Genomic DNA, 10,421 nt, shown 5'->3' on the forward strand with positions numbered 1-10,421 from the left:
AAGAAGAAGAAGAAGAAGAAGAAGAAGAAGAAGAAGAAGAAGAAGAAGAAGAAGAAGAAGAAGAAGAAGAAAGAATTGCATTGTGTTTTACAGATTATTGAGTGAGAGAGCCTCTGTCAGCAAGTTTAAGTACAGACAATGGATAGACCAGAAGCAGAACCTTGTCCAGGAGGAACACTGATGCCTCCAGAAATTCCAGCAGTGACCCAGATGAGGTGTGGTGTGGAACTAGGAGTCTCATGCCTCATTCTTTTACTTCAAAGTAAAGAGGACAGATGAGAAGGTGGCAGATACCATGCTGCGATCCCAGTGCAGATTGCAGGATGTGAGGATGCACCTGTCAGCTTGGGCAGTCTGTTTCGAAGCTGGAGCATTTGGCCAGGCACCAGTGCCAGTGCCTGTACCAGGTCTCCCGGGCCCAGGAAGGCTGCGCTGGACTCTGGTGGGTGGCAATCCACAGTGTAGCAGGCCCTTGCTATGTGAGCACTTATGGGAATCAATGTCGACATGTGCCCAAGTTCCCAGCATCGCAGAATAATGACATTCTGAATAGAAATAAATGAAGCCCCTACAGTGTGATTCTGTCAGCTTTTGAAAGTAAATAACTTTGCTACTGACAAGAGCAAGACGATTTTTATTTTCCCTCCTCCTGCCATGAAGCATTAATTGAGTTGTGCAGACATATTGCCATCCAACATCACCAGCAGGAATGACAGCACACAGGCAAGGGGAGGACAGCACTGAGTGGGCAGGACTGAGGACCCAAGAGCGCTTGGAAGGTGATGGCTGCATGCATCATGCTGACTTGAGAGACAGAGAAATGAAGGTTTGCTTCCAGCTCCCTCAAGCAGATCTTGCTTTTCCTTCATTCATTGGTTTCTTTTACAAACATGCAAGCGCTGTTCACTACGCCTGAGCCTGAGCTGTACTACTCTTTATCTCATCAGAAACATTATGAAATTCATACTCCTCCTTTTCTTTACAGAGACAATCAAGGCCCTGAATCAAGAAAAGTGACTTTCTCAAGTCAGGTGGCTCAGCTCAGGATCAAGCCTGCCACATCTGGGATCAAGCCTTTGGCTCGTGACTTTTGTCTTATAAACTTCTCCGGAAATACCTACCCTTTTTTAGTTTAGGGGCTCTGGAAATTGAATCCAGGGCCCTCGCCTTGAGCTACATACCCAACCCTTTTTGTCATTCAGTCACTAAGTTGCCCAGGTGATGCTTGAATCAGCTATTCTCCCTCCATCTCCCAGAGTACTGGGATTACAGGCTTGTGCCACCACTCTTAGCTATCACCTGATTTTTTAAAGGTATGTCTGGGGGTGAGGAGCTGAGACCCTGTGGTTCTAAGGAGACTCAGTTTCTCATCTGAATTCTGAAGGGCAACCTGAGATAGACACATGGATACACAATGTGGCGGCCCCACTGTCCCTTCTGTTCCAGATTCAACTCATTTCCACTGCTGTTGTGAATGAGGCCATCTCTCACTCTTCACTTCTCCTCAACAGCCAACTTCAAACCAGGCCTGGACTCCAGCAGAGTAGTGGAAGGCAGAAGCAAGGACTGGGACATTAGCTGGTGATCTTTGATCCCAGGAATCTAATTATTGGGGTGAATCCTGGGCAAACACCAAAAACAATAAAAGCTCATTAAAATGAAGACTTTTTATGCATTTTCTCATCATGAGAAATCTGAGTCCTATCAAGCCTATAGCTTTTTATATTGTTTCCACTTCTACAAAAAAAAAAAAAGAATCATTCCATTCCTGGAGCATACCAGCCTTCTTCATGCTTCTCACAGGGTCCATTGCCTACTTTGTACTTCTCGCTCTGTGTGTGGAAATTCAGTACAGAGAATGGGATCAGAACCGGGCAGGAGCACTTCCTAGCCCAAGCTGGGATGAGCTGTTCACACAGCTGTCAGGCCCTGCCCAGCAGGAGGGTGCTGTCATTCCTTCACTGTGTGCTCTGGGTTCTGACCCAGCAGAGGAGAGAGAATGATGCAAAGAATTTAACAACTAGATCGGGGGAAGAAGGAGCAATGCCAAGCCAGACATGGCTGAGGGTGCCCAGGTAACCCAATGGACCAAGCCCGTGTTGTCCAAAGTGAGGCTCTACACTGATATTTCATGCCGCTGAACAGAGCTGAACAAAGCCAAGAGCCATCTGCGAAGTCAGCGGCCTTAGCTTTGCTTACCTGGAGATCTAGCGGGGAGGCTAAATCCTCACAGGAGTTACACACACACTGAATGGATGAAAAGGCAGGGATGAGGACATAAGGGTTTCCAGGTATATTGGAAAAATGATATCACTGCTGAGATTTGGAGCTTTTGGGGGGGGGGTTGAGAAAGTCTGCTTTTATGTAAAGTAAAAATTAAAATTATTAAGGAGGGGGCTGGGGAGATGGCTCAGTGGAATAAGTGCTTCCCTGGCAAGTGCAAAGGCCTGAGTTCAATCCCCGGTTCCGCCAAAAAAAAAAAAAAATTATTAAAGAGATAGAAAATATGATAGTGAGAAGGTGGCAAAATAAGGAAGGAGATGCTTAAATCTGTGAAGGGAGTAAAACACTAGGACATATTGATTATTTTCATCTTAATGTGCCCTTCCTTTTTGGGAGGGGGTGCATATGGGTTTTCACATTGAGCTGCATCCTCAGCTTTCCGTTTTCTTTCTACTTTACGATAAGGTCTCAGGGCTGGGGAGATGGCTCAGTAGAATAAGCACTTCCCTGGCAAGTACAAAGGTCTGAGTTCAATCCCTGGTTCTGCCAAAGAGAGAGAGAGAGAGAGAGAGAGAGAGAGAGAGAGAGATAAGGTCTCAAAAGGTGCTAAGTTACCCAGGCTGGCTCTAAATGTGCAGTCTTCCTGCCTCAGCTCCTTGAATGCTGGGATCATAGATCTGCATCACTGAAACTGGCTCAAGTTTTTTAGGGGGGTGTGTATACTAGGAAGGAACTCGGAACTTCACGCTACTAGCCAGGCAAATGCTGTGCTGCTGAGCTGTATCCCAGTCCCACCCAGGTCAACATGCCCCTGGTTAAGCACATTTGTTAGGCTGTGACAAAGGTGCCAGAAGGTACTCTGGCTCTCTGTGATGAATGGTACTCTTTGGTTTTGATCTAAATCTTTTCTCTGCCTTCTGTCCTCAAGTCTGACTCCAAACACCCAATGGCTTCTCAGCAACTTTGGAATTCCTTTCTCTCTCTCTCTCTCTTTTTTATTTGTTCAGGGAAAATTCATTTCGGCCCTTTCATTTTGTCTCTCCCCTCATTTCAACATGGCCTTAGAACACACAAAAAGAGCCCACTCTATTTAGAGACTAAAAAGCCCAGGACAGGACCCAGTTGCACTGCTTACAGAGCCTCACACCCCTCTGCTATAGACAAGGCCCATCCCTGCCTCTCTCCCCTCTTACAGCACCACCCTCAGCTTGGTGCTGCACACTCAGGACAGGAGAACACCACCTCCTCCCCAGCTCTTCTGCCCTTCCGCCACTTCTCTCCACTTACTGCAGTGTGCCCCATGGCCCACAAATGCCTACTTAGCCCACGTCCTTTGGAATTTCCATTCTCCATTTATTGGGACATCAGCCCTGTAGCAGCAGGCACCTTTTCTAACATACCATCTCATCTAGCCACAATGCCTGGAAACAAATCACATAACCAATAAATGAGCAGATGAACAATTGTATGTAGGTTAAAAATGAGTGTAAGCACTACCTCACCTTGCTTGAGGTTGCAGACTCTCCAAAAATATTCATTCATTGCTTTTTAATTAAACAACTACCATGTAAAACTATCTATCTATCTATCTATCTATCTATCTATCTATCTATCTATCTATCATCTATCTGTGTGGCTTCATCCTTAGTATTTTGGGCAGAGTAAAAGGGAATGGACACAATTCTACCATCTTGTTGCTTGCAGTCTAGCAGGATGGACAAAGCAAAGCAAGTGTTTCTCAAATATAAAACATGTCATTTAGCAAGAGAACAGTTAGAGTTGGGATTCTACACAATAGGTAGGAGTTTTCTTTCACTCTTTCTCCCTCAGAATCAAATAGGACTGCAATGTATCAGGAAAATCAGAAATAGCAGCAGAATTCCCATTCCCCACATCCTTTCAGGATCTAGGGTGCTCCAACCAGAAAAAAACACTTCCTTAACCCTAGAGTATACAAAGGCTGCTGAATTTTGGGATTCTTAGGAAAGCCCTCTCCCTAATAGTTTCTCTGCACAATGGGGGAGGCCTTCAAGGCCACCGCTCATTTTCCCAGTGGATCTGCACATAGCACTGTGGAAGGACCAGAGTCCTTCTGAGCTATAGTGCCTATGAAGTGACCTTGTCTGACACAGCCCCTCTCAACAGGGCTAGATGAGGTAAGTCACATCATGCAGACAGCCACGGGCCAACACCCAGCCCTGCAAAGTTCTCTCTGGCAGCACCGGAAATAGGAAACTTTATTGATGAATGGAACTTTCTTTGCTTTTCTTAATTGAATTAAACAGCACACTGGGACACTTCTCCCTGTCCATTAAAAAGGTCTCTGCAGATGGAACAATTACACCCACGCCTGTCAGTCCTGCATCCTTCTGGGGAAGATACCTCCTGCTCCTCACCAATACCCCACCCCCAGGCAGCGAGGCACCAATCTGATCTTGCTTTACAATGCTGCAATTTCTTTCCTTGCCAGAAGATGATGATTTGCCTGACAAACGACACTGTTTTTACCCAGCCAATATGAATAAACAAGCATTATGTTTCATCTTGGGGCACAGCAACTGGTTAAATGAATCAGAAAACTCTAAAAAAGATTGTCTACCCTCAGTCTATCAACTACTCGACGATTACTCAAGGACCAGCTGTAAGAAAAACAGATGGCGCATGAGCACTAATGACATGGGCTTTCTCCACTTGGGCAAATGCAGAGTGGCCAGTTGCATGCACTGACATGGACCGGCACAGAACAGCAGGCAGAGAGCTCGGTGGTGCAAACTGAAGACTGCACAGGCACAGTGGCTTGTTCTCACCAGTGAACACTGATTTATGTGGCTTTAACACAAAGGCAACTCAAGTCGCCCTGTAGTCAACAGGAGGAAGGCATGTGTGCAATCCCTGCCGCTCTGGAGGTTCTTGCAGTGGGGACACTACAGGCCTTGCCCATCTGTAATACGGTGCCCGTGTAGCTGATGACAGTCGGGCCATCCTTTCTTGCCTATCTCATTAGAAAAGATCAGGGAAACAAGAAAGTTTGGCTAATTAACTGACTTATGACATGAATTTTCCCTAGAAAGACACAGAGGGACACATTTTCCATGACACAGACACTTGGGCCTGGAAACGTGCTCACGCCAGCCCCTTAAATTCCTTTAAACAATTCAGACGTGAAGATAATCGATCCTAATTCTTTTCTACGTTATTGACACAATTGACTACCCGGATCCACGGCACTATCTAATAAATCAACACAGGATTAAGCCAAGAAGAAAGAATGTGATAAAATGCCATTTGTCCTGGTATAAATCATCAGACTGAGTAAGTAGCACAAGGTAAGTAACTGCAAAGAGGATTGGGCCTTCCCACAGAGGCATGATGGCTGTGGCCTGACTAATGTTTCCCAAATTCATAATCATGGCTGGTGCACAGAGCTGATCCCTGCACAATCCCAGTCTGCATGTGAGAGCTTGCTTTTCTGGTGACTCTGCAGCAAGAACCACTTTCTAATTAAAGACAGAAAGGGTTGATATGCAGGTTTCGGCTCAATTGCTTTCGATCTGAAGATGTCCATGGTGAGCAATGGCTTCATTTACCAGGAATTACCCTTTGTACAAACCACTTCACTATTTAAAACAAACCACATGGATCATCATTAAGTGGGAAAAATTACCAATCTTCGGATATTGACAGTGGCATGGCCCAGTTTAGAGGGCCCTTGTTTCCCCCTGTAATGTGGATTTTAAGTATTTGACTTTTTGTTAAATTTAGGCTGATTAAAAAGGTTTGGAGTGAAAAGGACTTGAAGGAGAAGTCTTCTTTGAACAGAACAGGGAAACACTGACAGTGCTTTGGAGGGAGGGACAGCTAAGTTAAAGTGCTACTGATTGTTTTTAGGGAATTGGGACTCAGTAAACTGCTCAGCTCTGAGGCCAATGTGACATGCAGCTTGCACGGACTGTAAACCTCCATCTTTGGCTTCCCAGTGGCCTCACTATACCCGACCAGGAGATAGATGCCCTGTGATTTTTCTCCATGATTCAAGGTAGAAACACACCTATAGATTTGTGTGGTGTGTGCATGTGTCTGTCTGCCTGTCTGTGTTCTGTTATTCTCTATGAAGAAAACAAAAACATATTTCTTTATGACCTCACTGGTTATAAGACTCCAGGTTTGGAACTAGTATTTAGAAATTCCTGTCAGAGCAAGAATATCTAGATGGGCCCCACTTTGTAACTCTGGGAAGATTCTGCTCTGGAAGGATGAGTTAGAAGTTCAGTTGTGGAAAGAAGACACCCCATCAAAGAAGACACCAAATAAAGCCACCGCAAAACATCAGGCTGAGGGATTGCAGCAGAGACTCTCCCTGAGCAGCAAGATTAAAGCTAACAGCAACAGTGATCACCTGCCCCTTCCACTGGAAAGTGATCTAGTACTACAGATGCACGCTGTGTGTGTGCGCATGTGTATGTGACAGCGTGATGACATCATTAGATCCAATGGTCTGATGCCAAAGGGATTGTTCAACATCACGCCATCTTGCAGTTTCGAACCTTAGCAAAATCTTGGAAGTTAAGAGCGAAAAACATATTGGGAAGGAAAGAAATTTCAATTGCAGGAAAAACAACGGGGAAATATAAATAAACGAAATGGAAGAAATCAAACAAAGTAAGTGCGCAAGTTGCCTCTTCAGTGGCTGGAGTACGTGTGATTTGAGGCAAAAGGATTACATTGTTTTTACTCAGTCATTGGGAGAACACTTGGACAGTAAGACATCCCAATTGATTTTATTTTTATGATTTGTCTTAAGGACAGATCTGAGAAATTTATGAAGAGAGCGTGGATGTCAATACTGAGGGAAAGAAAGCATATAATGAAGTAATCTTCCTTAGATATTAGATAAGATATAAGCCCAATGTGAAACTTTATTCCAGGAAAATATATTTCAGTGAAGAAGGAGCGACTCCAGATCAGAACTTGTACATTTTTAAAACAGCAAGATAAAGGATTCAAAATAAGATTGTTTTGTTTTAATTATCTTCATATATGATGGGCCATTTGAATGACAAAGCCTTCTGAAATATGTTTTTTTCTAACTCATATAAAACAAAATGTTTCCAGTGAAACTGTTACTTATAAATGTTTCCTGATTAAGTCACCTGATCAACATAGTTTGATTACATAGATTAGTCCTCTGCTCATTAAAATTAGATTAGACTATAATAGTAACTATAGCTACATAATAGAAAAACGGTATACTGGTGATATATATGGAGATGCGTAGTCTGTAGCTTGTGGAGATTAAACTGAACTGTTTCATAGTCTTAATCAGTCAACTGACCAGATTACTAAATAAAAGCAATAATAGGAGAGATGTCAAAACAAGTTATCATGACCATAATAGCCAGCAGAAGTGACCTCAAAGTATATCTCTCTGATAGTGGGCCTTCTGCCATTATGGCTGGAAACCTGGATTCTAAATAAAACTTGCAAAAATAAATGTCTCCCTATCCTACACTTCAGACATTTAGTGAAACTCTGTGAAAAGACACACCACACCATGCACAAACCAGTGTGAGGTTATGTCACAGCATCATGTTATGATCACTTTTACCGAAAGCCTTACAAATTCTTTCAAAAAGGGAGTGTAGTCCAAAGCACATGTCAAACCCACCTTCCCTCTCGCTTCACATGGAACTGCAATGTTGATTTAGTCACTTCTAAATATTTGTTATGGCTGCCAACATTTGCTTTGAGCCACCCCTCTCCACCGCAGGGTGTTTTCCCTCCCGGGAGAGACTGCCCAGCAGATGCTGAGAACCCCTGTGTTTATTCTATATACATATCCTTTTCATGGCAAGAATGACCTCTCACTCAAAGTCATCACCTTCTTCCCTAAGTTGTACCTAAATGAGCAATTCCTCCCACCAACCCAGAAGGCAGAAATATAGCTGAATTAAATAAAAATAACACACAAAGAAACTGTGAGAATATTCCATATCTATAGCATTCTGTTTGCTGGGTAAGGCCTTTCCAACTGATTAATAAATGCCATGAAAAAAGTGAATTTAAGAAGCAAAAGATCAACTCATATTAATCATTTGATTCATTCCAACTGAGGCTTAGCATCTGTAGAAATGCTCATTAGGATTTTCTTCTGGTGGGTTACTGATGTAAAACACATGCACATATTTAACATACATTCGCAGCAAAGGCACAGAAATGGTAGAAGCAGATGAATCATATAATATGCTATCAATACATGCTTGAGAAGTGTTTCCAGGCGTGATTTACTAAATGAGGAATGGAATAAAACTGTATGTTAAAGGAATAAACCAATTTGTTTCCAGGGGCATGTTGTAAAGGGCTGTTCTCAAAAAAACTTGCGAAAAAAAAAATACGCCAAAGAAATATTTTCTGGAGGAAACCAACTTGATAACAAATCACCCAAATGTTCAAAACAGAATCTTGACATTTTATGAATACACACACTGCTACAACACAGATTGAAACTGCACATCTTGGTGGGGGTGAGAAGCCACTCTCAACTCTGGCAGAGGAAGTCCGTTCATACACAAATACATACATGTTAACAAATGGCACCCTTAAAGGAAGCGAACAGAAAAACAGACAAAATGATTATAGTCACTATGAACTTCGTAGACCAGGAAGGGCATCCTGGGGAGGAAAAATGACTCCCATCTGCATCACAAAACCCTTCTCCCTGCCAATGCACATTCCCAGCCCCTGCCCAATGACAGAGCTGGCCTGTCACCCCAAGGGGTAGTGTTGAGCTGTTTCCCAAGCCAAGTGCCAACTCTGGCAGCAGCCCTTCTAGTAAAGAAGGAAAAACAGAGCGCCCCAGGGAGACACCCAGAGAAATGCAGACCAAGTCTCCCTAAAGCTTCTGAAATGTGCACTGAATAGATCAGCAGAATCCCCCAGCAAGACCACTTGGGGGTGGAGGGAGATCAAACAAACACAACATCTGCACATGCCAGCAAAGCCAGCCTGCCCCCCAGCTCACCTCCATCACCACACTGGACCAGGAGTTTGAAGGCAGATTCTGAGACTGACACACTCGTGAAATCCGCTGATGTGCTCCCAGACCTACTGAAGACACACCACCCCAGGCAAACTTAAGAAAACAAAAATACTTCGCACACACGTACTCTTTGTTCCACTCCCTATTAAGTCAGCTGAATGAAAACTACAGACACCTAGAAAGCCTCCGAGAGATCCAAACTCTCCACATCAAAGGGGTCTTGAACTCGGATTGCCACTGGACGCTCTGCCAGGAGAAAGATGCGAGTTTAAGTCTTAAAGAAAAGAAAGAAAGAAAAAAATAGCACGTTTCTATTTCAAACTCTCAGGTACCCGAGCTTGGAATTCAGCGTTCAAAGTATTCAGACAGGTGAAGAAAAAAATGTTCAGCACGGGGTGTCGGGGCTCCACCAAAAAGAGCACCCCTACCCCTGTCCAAACGCACCAGCCCCTCCCCAGACCCCAGAAAGGCAGAAAGCGCCGCTGCGGTACCGAGTCTGGCCGGGCAGGCAAGCAGCCGCCGAGCGGAGATGCGCGCCTTACCTGCTGTAAGTACATAAAAGTCAAGGCGCACGATAGCTGGGGACACGCGCCCACGTTGGGGAGCGCCACGCAGGTGGCCCCCGTCAGAGGATGCTGCATGGTGTCTCTCTGGCGCCGGCCGAGCACGAGTGGGGAAACTCGCAAGCAATCACGTTGCTTTTTTTTTTTTTTTTTTTCCTTCCTGGTCGCTACAATCTAAGTCACAGCCCGGCGGCTCTCTTTTCTCTCGCGCTCCGACTCCTCTTCTGCCTCCCTCCCCCCACCGCACCCCGAGTCCCTCCTCCCTGGCTAGTCTGTCCCTGCCTTGCCTCGCCTCCGCTCACTAGCTCTCTCGCTTGCTCGCTAGATCCCAGCAGCCTTCAGCAGTCTCCAACTAAGAGTCTTGGAGAAACGGGAAACTACTTGGTTTCCTTCGAAGCTGCACCTCTTTGCTGCCTTGTTGGGCCTGCGTTTCGATTTCCTTTAAAGTGGAAGGTGTCCCCCACTGCACCCCACGCCCCCGGGGAAGGGGACAAGAACGAGCAAAGGCAACTTCTATGAAAGGTAGAGGGGCAAAGATGCCCTCCTGTAGACACCGAATAGAAGGGGGTGAGGCTAGGGAGAGAGAGGGAGGAGGGAGG

At 44.9% G+C, this 10,421-nt stretch overlaps 1 protein-coding gene across 7 annotated transcripts in view; it reads right to left on the reverse strand.

Moving 5' to 3' along the window:
• The window catches only part of Rbfox1 (RNA binding fox-1 homolog 1), a 365,784-nt gene extending 355,787 nt beyond the window's left edge, over positions 1 to 9,997 (reverse strand). For 2 of the 7 annotated variants that reach the window (XM_023711320.1, XM_023711325.1), the window contains exon 1: positions 9,802 to 9,997. In XM_023711320.1, the coding sequence (XP_023567088.1) occupies positions 9,802 to 9,900 (99 nt within the window). In that variant the 5' untranslated portion in view covers positions 9,901 to 9,997. The remainder of the gene's footprint in view (positions 1 to 9,801) is intronic. The other 5 variants (XM_023711319.1, XM_023711324.1, XM_023711323.1 and 2 more) reach the window with 5 other exon arrangements.
• Positions 9,998 to 10,421: the final 424 nt, after the last annotated feature.

This window comes from Octodon degus, unplaced genomic scaffold, assembly GCF_000260255.1.
Source record: "Octodon degus isolate 3935 unplaced genomic scaffold, OctDeg1.0 scaffold00021, whole genome shotgun sequence".
Lineage (NCBI taxonomy): Eukaryota > Metazoa > Chordata > Mammalia > Rodentia > Octodontidae > Octodon > Octodon degus.